We start from the raw sequence: 18,116 nt of genomic DNA on the forward strand, positions 1-18,116 counted from the left end.
GTGACTCTCATTCATCTGTATTTGAGATAAGATCTCAAGTTGCTGGGCAGGATGGCCAAGTGTGAATTCATGTGAATTTGGACCGACAACAAACTGGGCAGGATCAACTCAAACACCATCATAAACCTGCTGCCACACAATTTCCACTGTTATAAAGAAACAAAAAATGTATGAGGGCAAAGCTATGTACGTCTTACAACAGAGACTGAAATTCAAAAACACTTCACTGACTGTGAAGCATGTTGGAAGATTTCTGATATTGTAAATGTTGCTACAGAAATGCAAGTTCCTACTTTCATTGTTCAAAGCCATGTGAATCACAAATCATGATGCATATCAAAAGAGTAGGCAGAAATATAATACTTTGTACTATTCACACAGCATTTTACTGTTCTCATTTGCTACAGTACTGTGCATGATCAAATACAATAGTGTGCATGATCAGCTTCCCTATCTAGATCATTTAAAAATACAATACCAAGACTCCTACCAGATAAGACATAGTTTGAATGAAACATTATCACTGTTGCCTTGTGGGTTTTAGAACCCAATGCCAGCAGAGAGCTGAACAATGAACACAAGGTTATGTATCCATTACAGAGATGCTTCCTAAGGAATACTGAATTGCCTTTTCAGTGCTGGCTGTCAATTTGAAGACATCCTGTGTCTTTCTCCATTAATGAAGTTTATGTCAACAGTAGTGTGAGTTGAAAAGCATTCAGGGTAGTGTTTAATTTTCATAGTGGTGGGACACAGCCTTTAGTGAATCAGCGGCCATTGTATACCAGGCCCAGTTCTCCATTGTTTGGAATGATATAATATAATAATGGGTGGCTGATGTTTTATCGCCAGTTTTTCATCACCACTAAAAGCTAAATGCCAACTGTCAATGTCATATGTTCCTCTGTTTGGAAAAGAAATGGGGCATTATTAACTTTATTCCTTGTAATTTACGACATGCTAACTAAATCACAGGACAGCGTGCTTTTCAAATATGCGGTTCTCCAGAATGTGATTTTGTTCACGATAATGAAAATAAGAGCCCATTATGATCCATCTGTTACAATGATTTATTAAAGTTTTCAAGTAGCGAACAAGTCACTTAACCAACATAAATGACCCTGCATTACAAATCCAGCTGTAAGTGCATAATGTTTGTGATGAATGAAGAAAATTCTCGTTTCTTCACAAAACCCTTCATCTATTCAGGTCTGTAGGAGTGGTCCTGAATATCAGTACACTAAGCACTGTTATATTTGAATTCTGAACAAATGCCTCATATAGCGAGGGAGACATTTTAAGAGCATGGCTAATTTTACGTATGTAATTCTTTACCAGGTTTGTATCTCAGTTCTGTATTTGTCCTAACATCACTCTTCAACCCTTCCTCTCTATTACTGAAATTTCTACATTATTATCTGGGACACTGCACTCTGACATTTGCGACAGGTTTTGTCATTAGTTTCTAGTTATGAACTCACTGTTTCCTCGAACAGGGCTGAAATTACTCTCAAATCTGAAGGAGGTCAGATAGTTTAATGTCATTCGCTAAACTGATTTATCAAGCATGAGGTAGAAGCAAAAAATGTTAGAAATGCTCAGAAGGTCAGGTAGCATCTCAGGAGAGTGAAACAGAGTTAATGGGGGTGATTCTCTGACCTCACCGCGCCTGGCACAGATCGCACCAATCGCGGAGAATAGCACGCGGACCTAAAATTTGGTTTTGGGTCTGACACCAAACAGTTTGTGATCATCCCAGCCCCTTACCAATGGCACAAATCAGATCACCAAAGTGTCATAATGGTGAACAAAGTGTCAGAATGGCAATCACACTGGTCTGTCAGGTGTGCTCTGCACCGCAATCCCCCCAGTCATTTTTTTGGAGAGTGGTGAGTTGCCCACCAGTACTGGGAGGGCGGGGCCAAAACATGCTGGTGAGCCCAATTTCAACGCACCCAGGCACTGTTTCACCTTTGTTGAACAGATCAGTATGAGCCTGTCAAGGTTTTGTCACATTATGGTCATTTGCTGCACACTGTGCAACATGAAGATGAAAAGCGATCTGAAGCTAGATAAAAAGGACCCGGTCTGCCAATCTTCATGATGTGGAGATGCCGGCGTTGGACTGGGGTAAGCACAGTAAGAAGTCTCACAACACCCACGACTTGCCTGGCCTTGCAAAATCTCACTAACTGTCCTGGCTGGAGACAATACACATCTCTTTAACCTGTGCTTAACCCTCTCTCCACTCACACTGTCTGTACCTTTAAGACCTGATTACCTGTAAAGATTCGCATTCCAACCATTATTTTGTAAATTGAGTTTGTGTCTTTATATGCCCTCTTTGTGAACAGAACTCCCACTCACCTAATGAAGGAGCACTGCTCTGAAAGCTTATGGCTTGTGCTACCAAATAAACCTGTTGGACTTTAACCTGGTGTTGTGAGACTTCTTACTCTGCCTGCCAATCTTCCTCAGAGGGGGATGAGGAGGGCTAAGACAAAGATGACGGGACTGGGGGCATTCTGGCCAAGTTTGCCGATGATACAAAGATAGGTGGAGGGGCAGGTACTATTGAGGAGGTGGGGAGGCTGCAGAAAGATTTAGACAGTTTAGGAGAGTGGTCCAAGAAGTGGTTGATGAAATTCAACGTGGGCAAGTGCGAGGTCTTGCACTTTGGAAAAAAGAATAGAGGCATGGACTATTTTCTAAACGGTGACAAAATTCATAATGCTAAAGTGCAAAGGGACTTGGGAGTCCTAGTCCAGGATTCTCTAAAGGTAAACTTGCAGGTTGAGTCCGTAATTAAGAAAGCAAATGTAATGTTGTCATTTATCTCAAGAGGCTTGGAATACAAAAGCAGGGATGTACTTCTGAGGCTTTATAAAGCACTGGTTAGGCCCCATTTGGAGTACTGTGAGCAATTTTGGGCCCCACACCTCAGGAAGGACATACTGGCACTGGAGCGGGTCCAGCGGAGATTCACACGGATGATCCCAGGAATGGTAGGCCTGACATACGATGAACGTCTGAGGATCGTGGGATTATATTCATTGGAGTTTAGGAGGTTGAGGGGAGATCTAATAGAAACTTACAAGATAATGAACGGCTTAGATAGGATGGACGTAGGGAAGTTGTTTCCATTAGCAGGGGAGACTAGGACGCGGGGGCACAGCCTTAGAATAAAAGGGAGTCACTTTAGAACAGAGATGAGGAGAAATTTCTTCAGCCAGAGAGTGGTAGGTCTGTGGAATTCATTGCCACAGAAGGCTGTGGAGGTCGAGACGTTGAGCATCTTCAAGACAGAAATTGATAAATTCTTGATTTCTCGAGGAATTAAGGGCTATGGGGAGAGAGCGGGTAAATGGAGTTGAAATCAACCATGATTGAATGGTGGAGTGGACTCGATGGGCCGAATGGCCTTACTTCCGCTCCTATGTCTTATGGTCTTATGGTCTAAAGAGGAACAGGAATATGAAGGAGCGCTGCTTGCCAGTGCCCAGACATTGGAGGAAGACATGTCAAGTGGCTGGCTGGCATGGCCACAGAGGGCCCCACACTAATTTAACAGCAATTCAAGAACAAGAACAAAGAACAATACAGCACAGGAACAGGCCCTTCGACCCTCCAAGCCCGCGCCGCTCCCCGGTCCAGGATTGAATCCTGAATCCAGGATCCCCGCCCAATTTTCCAGCCTATCTACATCCTAATATCCTATCCACCGAGCTGTCCCTCACAGCTTCGATGCTTTGTTCATCACAACCTATTACCTCACCCCCACCCCCCCATTCCAGACCATGTGATCTCCAGGGAGAGGCGAAAACCCAGAGTGAAAAACCCCAGGGCCAATATGGGGAAAAAAAAATCTGGGAAATTCCACTCTGACCCCCTGAGGCGATCGAAACGAGTCCAGGAGATCACACTGGCCCTGATCAGAAAATGCTTCCCAACCCTATTCATTTCCACTTCTGCTTTACGAACACCATCTGAATTCCCTGCCCCCGAGACAGGTTCCCAACAGGTTCACTTGAGTGACTCTCAGCCTTTAAGACAAATGACTCCCTAACATCAAAATCCATCAGAAAAAGAAATCATCCAGCAAGTACACACATCTGAAGAATGCCATTGCCACCCAAAAACATTGAGAATAGACTCTCCTTCACCAACATTATCCCACATCACTGACTGTGGAACTGCACCAGACCTGACCCCCATCCCTTGACCTTAACTTTCATTTCACTTTCAACATCAAACATTTGACTGAGAGCACAAACAATCATTATTATTAAAGGATAAATAAATGGCCAAAAACTTGACAAAACGTCACCTATGTGACCCAAAAGTTATCACAGGTGGCATGGCTCATTGGAGTTGGTCCGGGCGGTGCTCCCACTATGACTGAGGATGAGGTGGAGGCAGCCTATTCCATTGTCTCTGCATCCGGCTCAGATGCCCATGGCTCTCAGCTTCTTTACGGATGTGACCATAGTGGCTCCTGCACAGGCTGCCACACCAGTGTTATTGCAGGGGCAGCCACGGTCACACAGCCTTGTGGTATGGATGGTTCCTGAGTCAGAGGGGCCGAGGGATGAAGCTAGTGACCGCACCTCCATGCTAAATGAGACCACTGGCTAGGACGCAGCTGACATCCACTGCAAGCATCTCTGTAACAGTAGAGGGTTCAATGCTACAGAGAGTCTCACTCTTTCTGTGCATTTCAGTGTGCTGCTCCTGCAGCCACTCAGAGTGATCCTATATAGGGTTCTCCAAGAAATTCGCCGCGCTGTCAATGGAGGAATTTATGCACTCAAATCCGTGAGTCATTACAGTGCACACATGTTCCATCCACTCCTACATTGTCTGCCTAAAGCTCTGCAATGCCTCCATGAGCTCTAACTTTTGGAAACTGATCTGTCTCAGATGCTCCAGGAAGACTCTCCTTGTGTGTGATACCCAAGGCCCAGCAACTTCACCCAGCGAAGCATGGCTGTGTCTGCCATCCTTCCTCCTAAGGAGACTGCCCACAGTTGATTCTGGCTCTCTGTGCAGCGAAACTCAGATGACAATGGTCGAATAGCCAGTGGTTGAACGGTGGCACAGTGGTTAGCACTGCTGCCTCACAGCACCAGGGAATCAGGTTCAATTCTGGCCTCGGGTCACTGTCTGTGTGGAGTTTGCACTTTCTCCCCATGTCTGTATGGGTTCCCCCTAGGTGCTCCGGTTTCCTCCCACAGTCCAAAAATGTGCAGGTTAGATTGATTAGCCATGCTAAATTGTCCCTTAGTGTCAGGGGGATTAGTAGGGTAAATGTGTGGGGTTACGGGAATAGAGGCTGGGTGGGATTGTGGTTGGTACAGATTTGATGGGCCAAATGGCCTCCTTCTGTAATGTAGGGATTCTACTATGACAAAGCATATTGGGCAGGAGTTTACGTCCTGCTTCCCTTCCACTGAAGGTTAAGCAATAAAATTACCCTGCTCTTCACGGTCTCCTAGCTTGCCATCAGACATGGCCCAAAGTAAGTGCATCCTCACAATGCCCACCACCACCTCCTCTATCAGAGTCAGTGTGGAGGTCTGCTACATCTTTTCAAGACATCTGGCTACTGTTCTGAGCTCTCTTTTTGTTCAGGATTAGAAGAGAATGAAGACTGGCATCCTTCACCTTTTCAGCATGACACTGACAAGAGCTTTTGTGTCCATGGTGAATCCCATTTCTCAATTGCGCCCCAAATGTGATAATGGTTTACATCTCAGTGATACAATTTGCCACTTGTCCTGACAATGTGAGGGAGACCTGTAGGCACACACTTTGTTTATCTCATGTGCATACTGCTGTTCATTGCCACAGTTATATTAATAGCCACTGGCAATGTGGTCCTTGCCCTGCACTGAGGTCCTTGCCTTGCACTGAGTTGCAGTCGTGGCTGCAGCAGGTGGCAGATTTCACTGAAGGCATCTCATGTATTGTTCCTCACTTAAGTTCAAGTCAAGCAAGGCATTGGCCCTGAATATGCTGAACAGAAATGGCTTCCTGCTAAGAACCACTCTGCCCTTCATCAGCTTTGAGTGGCCTCTATTCATTCTCCAGTTTGCTCCATATCCCAAGAGGAGTGAAACCTAATCCACCCATTTCTTGGGAGCAATTGGTTTGTACAGAAGCCTTGAAGTCATAGAATCCCTACAGTGCAGGAGGAGGCCATTCAGCCCATTGAGTCTAAACCGACTCTCTGACAGAGTGGGCCCTATTTTACCATTTTGATTCTAAGTGCTGGGCGACTTGAAACTGGGAGTGTTTCAGGTCCGACTTTTAGACCCATTCTGAGGCACTCCAATACGCACTCTGCCTGCAAAAATATCAGCGAATCTGAATCGCGCTGCAGAAGCCTTTGGGAGGGGCTTAACGCCCCGAACTCCTGCAGCTCCGATCGGTACCTCCAACTGCGCCTGCGCAGAAAAGAAATATAGAATGCTGCTGCCCTGCCACATCCCTCCTGCGCCAGATAATGTCTCCCCTGGTCCCCACAGACATTGCCCCACCTCCACAACATTACTGACCCCCTTATTCCCCAACCCCCCACCAGCCAGACCGATCGTGGGCCCCTCCCCCTACTCCCCCCCCCCCCCCCCCCCCCCACCGATCTCAGGCTGAGTGGCAGCGGACCCACTTGACCATTTTAATGACAGGCAGTGCTCATCTGGAAATGCAAATGCATTTAAATGGCTGTCGTGCCCGAAATGGGTGTGGTCCCGATCACGGCCATTTTCGGGCCTTGGTAAAGGGGGAACCGACGGGGAGGCAGACGCGGATCGTGTTACTCACCTCACGGCCGACTTTGCCACGTTTTCACGCCTGAAAACCGGCACAACGCGATGGTAAAATCGTGCCCTGTATCTTACATAGGCCCTCCCCCCTGCTTTATCTCTGTAACTCCACACACCTACCATGGTCAATACACATAATTTACATGTCTTGGGACATTAAGGGACAATTTTACCATGGCCAGTCCACCTAACCTGCACATCTTTGGGCTGTGGGAGGAAACTGGAGCACCCGGAGGAAACCCACGCAGACAGAGGGAAAACGTGCACTCAGTAGAAACTCCTTTGACACCTGCCTCACCACTCCCTGTAGACTTTCACAACTTGAAAATACCATAGGAAGGTCCAAAGACGAGTAGAATTGTAGCAACAGGCAACCTGAAAATAGTTGAAGATCCCATTAAATAGCAATGGTGGAGTGGGGGCATTCTTCCTGCTGCTGAACACATGTTAAGGTTAAGAGAGGACATTAACTGGAGCACTGAATGGCAAAATACCATTTATGATGTCAAATCAGAATTGCACAGTAATTAATGTCATGGTCTGCCTGCTCTTTGACTACTTGCAGCCATTAAATGCCTTGCACTCATGCACTCAACAGTATGGCATCCAGTGGAATTCATCTCACAAGTCTGTGCATGCACCATGAACACCATTTTAATGCTCTAAGATAACTTGTGGCACTCCGAAATCAAGCGCTGACAGAGTTTCTTGCCCCAAACCCTTTTTGTGCTTAAGCTCTGTATTTACAAGTCTATCGCCATTAATAGTCCCAAGGTTAAGTATTAACCAATTGACGTTCCTGCTGATAAAAAGACTATTACAATTAATAGAAAAAGGTAATTGAAAATTCAACTACTTGACCATTTTAATGACAGGCAGTGCTCATCTGGAAAGCAATCTGTGATGTTGCACATTCAATGCAATAACATTAAAGAAATTGGATACTTTTCAGTGAACCTGTCATTTAATAAATGTTGCACCAATGTAAAGCATCTACCATTTACTTAAAGAGGAAGGGGTATAAATCCCAAAGCACTGTAATGCCCATGTTGGCTTCATAGGGAAGAGGATAAAGTAAATAATATGGACTGGTGTCCAAACCTATTGTGTACAATACGTGCACACCAGTAACATTTGTCTGTACTTTCTGCTAAGCCTGTTCTTAGTAGAGCTTCATAGAGCTTATAGATGCACCTCCAAAGTGTAATGGTTGAGGGCAAAAAAACTACTTGCAACGCAATTTAATTGTCATTTTTAACCAGGACCAAGGTTTGGTTGATCCTGCCCAACCCCATTTACAATCTCCTCACCTACACTCCATGCCCCAGCTGGTATGTGAAACTATTATGTGATTTATATCATGCAATTTGTCGGATGAAGTCTCAGCATCAAATCATGAGAAATTCCAACTAGCTCTAATTGTTCTGTATCCCCTGGTAGTACTCCCATTGTGTTGCAAACTTCAATGTCAGAGACTATACTCTTTAAAAGATAACTAGCATTATTTCATGTAATGGGCAATGTATTGTTCCGCTAGAAGATGGAACTTATAATAGCTTGGCTCAGTCCCTTAAGGACAGAAGGTCTATTTGTATAGAATCAGGAGATCTTGGGTTCAATTACATTGACAACAACAATTTGTATTTATATGGCACCTTCATTGTAAGGAAACATCCAAGGCACTTCACAGGAGCAGTTCACAACAAAATTTGACACTGAGCCATAAGAGGAATTATGAGGGCAGATAGCTAAAATGTTAGTCAGACAGGTGGTTTTAAGGAGTCTTAAAAAGCGGAAAGAGAGATAGAAAAGCAGAGGTTGAGCAGAGGCGGATTTCAGGGCCGAGGCAATTAAATACATGACAATCAATGGTGGTGTAAGTAAAAATCTAGATGCTCAAGACGTCAGAATTATAGGGGTGTAGATATATATAGTTCCTTTGTAGATCAAAGACTGCTTATAAACCCTCCTCCTCTCAAGTCAAAAAAGCCAAGAGGCAATATCTGGCTTTCTTTCATTTCTCAAATTCTGCTTTAAGATTATTTTGCAGTTAGACCAAAGCGTGTACTTAAGTTCCAGGGTTTTTGTATATGGCTTTCTCTTAACTCCATTAATATTTTTACTTTCACTGCTTAATATTTAAAGCTTCTTAGGATGGTGTGGGGAGAAGGGGGAAGAATAGTGGTTCAGATGAGTTAGCAAGACTGACAATGAAAGGAAGCTAAATTTATACAGGTTAGTGCAATCACTAACCTACAATGTTTCAGCAACTGACACACTATTGTGCTCTGCAACACAATCCGAGACAGTTTCGCTGATGATGCCATCAGTACTCAATGTGCACCTAAATATTATATGAAATCTCCTTTTGTGGATTTGTGTGAGTGTTGATGACAAGGCTTTCTGAATATATATTCTTTTGTAGGCTCTGAATAATTATACATTATGAATAGCAAATATGCCTTTATTGTAAATGGATCCATTCCATCCACTCTCAATTTTATTTTATATTTCATAAAAATGCATAAGCATTCTGGCCAATTAGGCTTTTAAATATGAAACTTACCTTTTCATAGACTGGAAATGTGTGATTTGAAATCTACAGATGTATAGTTTCTGGAGACTATCATACAATGAGTTTTGGTACTATCTGTCATCTAGGTTTAAGTCATTTTAAAGTGGAAGTTTCTCTTTGACAGTTCTAGCTGTTCCTAAATATTCAAAAGTGGTTGGATAATCTCAGCCCAGTTCTCTGTGACGTTAAGCCATTGTACAGAAGAGCTTTCAAGTTGAACAGCCTTCTTGCCAATTCATCATTCTCATTCATGATTAGGATAGGTGATGCTGAATGTGGAACCTTCAAAGCTCTATAGGCCATTTTAATATTTTTCATTTCCAGTCGCAAATGGAAGGCAACAATAGGTAATTATACAACCAGCAGGCTTTGCATGTTGAGGTTGTCTTTATTGCTAACCAATAATAAAGAACAGTGAGTAGACTGCCTCTTGGGCAGTGATAAATTGTTTTCAATAAAGGAGTTTACAGCTGGGATCCTGCACTGCTTACAGAATAACTTCATTGACCTGTGACAGATGAGAAGTGTCTACTGTAAAAGAGATAACACTAGTATTTAATGGTTATGTTCCCTCTAATGTCACAAGTTACAAACAAAGCTGAACTCTGTTGTGCAGCCTACTGTTGACTATCTGCTTTTTTTCATTTTCTTCTCCAAGAAACAACAGTTTCCTAGTATTTGAGCTGCAAACAGGAGTAGGGTGGACAGGAAACTTATTTACCAATGAGAATACAATAAATGCTTTGTGAATTATGTCTTTGAAAGTTTGAATATGGTTAGGGAAATGGAAGGAAGTATGGATAGAATATTGAGTAACTCACCAACAAGTGACCTTTCTATAGTGCCTTTCATGTAATAATGTGCCCCAAGGCACTTTGAAGCAGCATTATCAAAAGGAAAATTAGCACATAAACCACATAGAGATATTGACACATGTGACCAAAGGTTTGGCCAAAGAGGGAGGTTGTAAGGAGTGTCTTAAATAAAGAGAGAGAGTGGTAGAGAGGCAGACCAGATTAGGGATGGAATTCAAGAAATGAGGACCCAGGCAACTGAAGACATGGCGACCAAAGGTGGGATGATGAAAATATGTGGAGATGACTGTGCATTGTGGGAATGAATGGTTTTATTGGGGCTGAAAAGAGGAGAATTACACATAGACACATTCTCTGTATCTTTCCATACAGAGAAAGATCAATGGAGTAAGATGGTATGGTTGAACATGCTTAATGGCACAGGGAGTCAGGGAAGAATAATGCAATATGGCAATAGTCACAAAGAAAATCGTTAGTGACTTTCATAGAATCATAGAAACCTACAGTGCAGAAAAAGGCCATTCGGCCCATCAAGTCTGCACCAACCACAATCCCACCCAGGCCCTATCCCCATATATTTACCCACTAATACCTCTAACCTATGCATCCCAGGACACTAAGGGGCAATTTAGAATGGCCAATCAACCTAGCCCGCACATCTTTGGACTGTGGGAGGAAACCAGAGCGCCCAGAGAAAACCCACGCAGACACAGGGAGAATGTGCAAACTCCACACAGACAGTGACCTGAGCTGGGATTTGAACCCAGGTCCCTGGAGCTGTGAAGCAGCAGTGCTAACCACTGTGCTACCGTGCCGTCAGGAGAGACTAAAGGAGAGACTTTAGCCAGGACAGACTCCGAGCTGTGAACAAGGTGGAGATCAGGCAGAGGATTTATGAACAGGGAAGTTTGGAAAATATGGCACAGAGTTTGGAGCCAATTGCATATTCAAGGACTTTAAAAAGGAAAGGGAAGTTAGAAATGGGTTTGTAATTGGAGGGGATGGACAGATCAAAGAAATGTTTTTATTTCTATATAATTACCATTATAACTATTTTATCCCATTCTACTTAACCACTGAGTAGCTAAACTAAAGTTAAAATGTGGTGAATGAAGAAACTGATTAGGGGGGTCTCCAACCTCATGATCGAGTTAGACAAACAATCTTGTCCTAAACTGCCAACGTGACTGAGTTTTTAATCTTTTAACTAGATCCTTGTTTCACCCACTTCTGTAGGGCTAGGTCATATTTCAAATGGAAACAAGAAATAAATGATCCTAAAAATCTAATTTTCAAAGACGTAATCATCAAAAATGTGATACTAATGTGAACACTGCTCCCCCAGTAATGTTCTTTCTCATGTTGACTAGCGTGAAAGCACATTGTCATTCATGCACATTACTGAAACTGATCAGGGAGCTTAAAGGTTATGCATCTACTGTACCTTATCCATTGATCAAACTGAAATCATTCATGAGTACAACAAAGTATATTGGTTAACAAACTGTACTGCCGCACAGCATAATCTGCTCGCTGCAGAATCATAAATAGGCTATTTCCTATTCCTATCTATTTAAATTATCTTGGTTTATGTCATAAAATAAGAGTAAGTTCATTTTCAGTCTTTAGCTCAAGTCCATCTACCCAAAACCAGCTTGAATTTTTATACTGTTTTCTGTTTCACTTCCATTTCTAGTGCAGTTGCTTTTTTTTTGGTCCACGACCCATTAATTTTTTTAAAGCCAAAGTTACTTTCACACCTCTGGAGAGACATTTTTCTTAATATTAATTTTGCTCCTTTTTATGGTGGCTTTAAATTTATTACTTGTTCAGTGGACTCTGAATTGTTTCAATGTCAGGTACAGTGACGGATACAAAATCTGTCACTACAAGAACATGCAGTCTGCTTAATAGGACATGCCAAAGCTTGTTGCGAAAGCTCAGTTGTCGTGTCTTTCGGGCAACCAAAATACTCTGCAATTACAGTTTTTAATAAATGCAGGAAATTATTTAAGAAAAGTACATCGTAAATTCTGATATCTAAGTCACAGCTTCATATGTGTCCATATGTCCACTAGGTTTCACAGAATAATTGATATGATATTAAGACTTACATTGAAGCAGCCACTGCAAAATGTGTGCTTTGGATTTCATTTCAAATATATTTCATTTTGTTACTAACTGAATTACAACTTTGGTTAAGCTACAGCTGACACATCTTCTTTTCATGATTAAATTGACCGAGAAACATTTTGGGGTGTCCTGAGGTTGTGCCAGGGATGTGCAAGTATTTCCTTAAATATTAATATGAAATTAGAAATGAAATGAATTCCTAAAAATTGACCTCTTAGATTATTAAGATTTCCAAGTTCATATGAAATCACTATCATTCACTATAGAATCACAGAATCACGCAATGCAAAAGAGGCCTTTCTGCCCATTAGTCTGGACTGACATATGAGAAACACCTGACCTGCCACCTAATTTACCAGCACTTGATCCACAACCTTGAATGTTATGACGTGCCAAATGCTCATTCAAGTACTTTTTAAAGGATTTGAGGCATCCCGCTCCACCACCCTCCAGATCATCACCACCCCGTGGGTAAAAAAGTGTTTCCTTACATTTCCTCTAAACTTCCTGCCCCTCACCTTGAACTTGTGTCCCCTCAGGACTGACCTTCAACTAAGAGAACAGCTGCTCCCTATTCACTCTGTCCATGCCCATCATAATTTTGTACATCTCGACCATGTCGCCCCTCAGTCTTTTCTGCACCAACGAAAACAACCCAAGCCTATCCAACCTTTCTTCATAACATAAAAGTTCCATCCCAGACAATGTCCTGGTGAAACTCCTCTGTACCCCCTCTAGTGCAATCACATCCTTCCTATAATGTGGCAGCCAGAACTGCACATAAAACTCCAGTTTGCTGTGGCCTCACCAAAGTTCTATACAGCTCCATCATGGCCTCCCTGCTTTTGTAATCTATGCCTCGATTGATAAAGGCATTTGACTTTTTCACCACCCCACTAACGTGCTCTTCTGCCTTCAGAGATCTATGGACAAACATATCATGGTCCCTTTGTTCCTAGTTTCATGCTATTCATTGAATACATCCTTGTCAAATCACTCCTTCCAAAGTGTATCACCTCACAGTTTTCAGGGTTAAATTCCATCAATTTGACCATCCCGTCAATATCTTCCTGCAGCCCAAGACACTCAACCTCACTGTTAACCATCTGATCAATCTTTATGTCTTCCGCAAACTTACTAATCCTACCCCCCATATAATCATATATGTCATTTATATAAATAGCTCATGCTTCATTATTTTAATGGTTACATTAACTCATTAAAATATAAACAAAGATTTCTGTATGAATAAATATACGCTAATATTTAAAGAACTCAAAAGCTAAAGAAATTTCTACTGTAGTTTTGAATTTAAAGTTCTTTCAGACCATAGTTAAATGAATGCGTAAGAGATTCAAATTTCTGATATCGAACTATATGTAGCATACACGCAACAAAGCTACGGAATATATGTTGCACTTTTATATCATTGAAATTGATTGCCAACCTGACAATCAATCTCTTTTTTTTCATTTATTCATGGGACATGGATGTTGCTGGCTGGCCAGCATTTATTGCCCATCCCTAGTTGCACAAGAACAGTTGAGAGTCAATCACATTGCAATGGCTCTGGAGTCACATGTAGGCCAGACCAGGTAAGGATGACAGATTTCCTTCCCTAAAGGACATTAGTGAACCAAATGGGCGATGGAACAATGTCAATCGGATGCGGCCCAAACTCTGAAAATGAGTTGCTCCATGAAAACACTTGCAAACCAAAGTGTTGATATGTGAATATCAAATGATACTAAGTCTTGACTTTGGCAGCACAGTGGCGCAGTGGTTAGCACTGCTGCTTCACAGCAGCAGGGAGATGAGTTTGATTCCAGCCTCAGATGAGTGCCTGTGTGGGTTTCCTCTGGGTGCTTCGATTTCCTCCCACAGTCCAAAGATATGTAGGTTAGGTGGATTTGCCATAGTAAATTGCCCCTGAGTGTCTCAAGTTGTGTAGGTTAGGGGATTAGCAGGGTAAATACATGAGGTTACTGGGATAGGACCTAGGTAAGATGCTCTGTTGGAGAGTCAGTGCAGATTTGATGGGCTGAATGGTCTCCTTATGCACTATAATGATTCTATGATTCTGATCTATGAGCAAATTATGCAGACTCTCATGTTTCTCTCTTCCAAATCTGGGTCTACTATATCAGTACGATACTACACCCAATGATATTTTTCATGAATCCCTTTGCCACTGCTACCCTGGTTGTGATTAGCTAACCTATCACAGACCAAGATCAAACATAGAACTTTACCATTCTGATGAAAAGTCACAGACTTGAAACATTAACCCTGTTTCTCTCTCCACAGATGCTGCCAGACTTGCTGAGTCTTTTTTTTAATTTCAGGATTTGATGGTCTGCATGGATCAGTTTCATGTTACATTTACCAAAATGACTGATCAAGCCAGCCTCATTTCACTGATTCTTGGCAACACACTAGACATAGCCCCTTGTCATGATTCCGCATTCCATCTCCCAGATAGGGACAGAACAGAAATAAATGCAACAGTATGAAGGTTATACGAAAATATTAGCTCACCCTCCACAACTGATTAGATGATGAGCACTTGGGAAACTAGAAGCATAGGGGATTCACGGGAATTACTGGAAAACAATGTGCTTTTAAGAAAGTCAGAATCTGCATTCTATATACCTGTGTACACAAGTGTATTTGTATTAGGCTTATAAATACACTATATCAATGAGTTCTAGCTCATCATAGCTTCCAAAAGGAATTTCTTTCCTGTAATTTCCAACTGGGTATCTCAGCTTCAGAATTGTGTTCTTTTCCAACTGAGCTTACCGAAATCCTTGCTGCACATAACCTCAAACACAAAACGCATCTTCCCACCACCAATAGCCCCTCTCGTCACCACAATCACCATACAACCACATGCACCTCATATTGGACGCTTATCTGCTGCACTGGTGGGCATTACAACATACAGGCATAGTAGGTAGTAAATAACCACAATCCATTATTTATTCAGATGGACTAAAATACAAAACTAATCAGCAATCACAATGCAACTGGAAACCACAATTTGGTTGGTATTGAGAAAAAATGACACCTGTGGCTCTCGAAATATGTGCCAGCAAAGTGGATTAACCAGAAATAAAAACAGGAAATGCTGGAAATACTCAGTAGGTGAGGCAACATGTTAAATTTCTACAATCTTTCAGTTCAGATGAAAGGTCACCGACCTGAATTTTGTTTCTCTCTCCAGAGTTGCTGCCCATCCAACAGCGGTAGTTCCAGAAATTTCAGTTTTTATTTCAGATTTCCAGCATCCACAGCTTTTTTTGCTTTTGCATAAGTGGTTAACAATCCCAATTTTAATTAACTCATAGTTAACTTGTGTTTGTCAGATATGAAGACAATGATTTGAATAATTGAGGAGATACACCATTGTTAATGCCAAGTTCATATTAACTCTTTAGAAAACTCAAATGATTTTTTTGCTCAAGACAATAGTTTATCAAATTACAAGTACACCTTTTTCAATTTATTGTGTGTGAATGTTATCATTCAGCTCAGATTCTAATTCTGTGGCAAATGTGAACAGGTTTTAAGTGAAAAATACTTAGTGCATTTCAAGGATTCTGAAACAAATTCACTGAGATTTAAGAAGTTTTTAGTTCAATGAATTCCAGACAGCTAAGTACAAATGTGAATGTGTTTATTACACACTTTACCTGTAAGTTTATCTTTATAATATTACCACAACTCGGTTAACAGAGGCTGAAACTATATTTCTAAATGATTGCACCAAGATGATAAAATTATAAGGACTTTCAGAAAGCATCTTGGACTCTCAATATAACCCAATATCACAACCTGTATAGAAATATAAGGCTCTGTACAGTTAGTCAAACGGACAACAGTGGTCGCACCAGATGCAAAGTATGTGTGGCAATTTTCAACCTTTCTCTTCTGGGGGAATTTCAATGCCTGCATTATAAATCGCACTACAGTTGCAATAAAACATAACCTGACACTGGAAATGAGAAACACTTGCATGACTGAATCAGGTGCCACATAGCCCTTACTAAGCTACCTTCGCCATTCAATCGAGTTGGATTTGTTTTCGCGAGTGTCAAACACACTCATTTCAATTTCCACTTTCTGCCCCCATTCAAGAATTTCCATAAACTGAAACTCTCGGTTAAAAAGTCAGGGAAGCAGGCGTCACTTTTTTTTTAGAAATCGACATTGGGATATCTGAAATGGCCAATCCCAATATCAGGCAAATGCACAGTGTCTTGTTTTCACGTTCATTTTTTTTCACACTTTCCAAAGGCAAAATTGTTACAATGCTTACTGGGCTGACTTGTGTTCTCGCAACTTCTCTTTTTTTTACCATGAGCACAAATGTTATCAAGGAATCTCCAGCGGGTTCAGACCGCAACAAAATCTATCAGCTCCCTGGTGATGGCCGTTGTAACCTTTTTTTCCATTCGGAATGGAAATTACTCTCCTGACAAGCCTGATAAATAAAACTGGTCAAGGCTCAAAAATGTACACGGGAATTACTTGAACAACAGCATGCTTGGAAAAATTAAAGCACATTTATACCTAACGTTAAAATGAGTAGTGGAAGCACAGAGTGCTTTGCAGATGCTTCGAAGTAATTGATCTGCAAAAGTAAGTTTAGCATTCAGGTACAATTTGATTCTATTTATAGATATGCAGTTGTAATAAACTAAATGAATGTTTTATCAGTTTCTGGACTATGATTCTTAAACCATTTCCCTACTCCAGCTATGCATATACATAAACATATACCGATTATTTCACATCACGTCTCTTCAGACATCAAAGCAGTACCGAAAACGAAGTGCATTATAAATAAAAATCAGTTTCAATTTGTAAGAAATAAAAATTGATTTCGGCATATTTTCTAAAAGGCACGATTTACACAGTCCAGTGATGGAACTGTAACAACGTTAAAAGTTTACCACATAATTAACTGGAAAGAAAAAAATGCATTAAATTTACCAGTGATTCACTCCCATTCTTGCACAGGGGACCTCTAAAAACTCCTTTAATGCTTCTAAAATGCCCATTGCTGAGATGCGTTGAGCTGATCACAAGGTAATAGCACGCCATACGGTAATGTGTCTCCCATATGTACAGAGGTTTGACATAAGCAGGGGGAATTCAGCAGCCGTACAGGAAAGTGGAAGCAGGAACCCTATCGTGCAACACCTAGACACTGTTTTACTTCAGCACCGGCAGGCACAGACACAACACCAACAAGACGATCCATCGGCCCCGATGATTAAATGACGAGACTGCAAATCCCTGCACTTCCCAAAAGGCAGACCATGTGAAGATGCTAATCCGCTGTCTCGGGCAAGGCAGGGAAATCCACACTATCTGACAGATGCAGCAGATTGCTCACTGGTTTACATAGTCAAATGGACAAAAGACCTTGCTTGTGAGCGGTCCGTGATAACGAAGTCCCTTTTACACGCTGCCACCAGTCCTCGATGGCTCAGCTTCAGTCAGATTGCAGTCTGCTTTCAGAGAAAAAAAATGGTACAACAGTAACAAACGGATTGCAAAGCCAGAAACTGTCACACAAGGCACTAACAGGAAAAGAATGTAAACAGAGTCCCATAGATGACAGCTCCCAATCAGCAGCACTTTTAACCTAAACTGACTGCCCCCAGATTAAGAACTCTTCTGGCTATTTTTTTTTGATTCCCTACAAGTCTTCCTAGTTTCCTCCCATCGAGCCATTCTTCTCTTTCATTTCCTCTGCCT

General features: G+C 41.8%; 1 protein-coding gene across 1 annotated transcript in view; it reads right to left on the reverse strand.

Annotated features, from left to right (window-relative positions):
* Positions 1 to 17,456, reverse strand: part of znf804b (zinc finger protein 804B) — a 489,773-nt gene extending 472,317 nt beyond the window's left edge. Inside the window, exon 1 of the mRNA XM_078200329.1 lies at positions 17,346 to 17,456. Within this exon, the coding sequence (XP_078056455.1) occupies positions 17,346 to 17,456 (111 nt within the window). The remainder of the gene's footprint in view (positions 1 to 17,345) is intronic.
* Positions 17,457 to 18,116: the final 660 nt, after the last annotated feature.

Source organism: Mustelus asterias, chromosome 2 (genome assembly GCF_964213995.1).
Source record: "Mustelus asterias chromosome 2, sMusAst1.hap1.1, whole genome shotgun sequence".
Classification (NCBI taxonomy): Eukaryota; Metazoa; Chordata; class Chondrichthyes; order Carcharhiniformes; family Triakidae; genus Mustelus; species Mustelus asterias.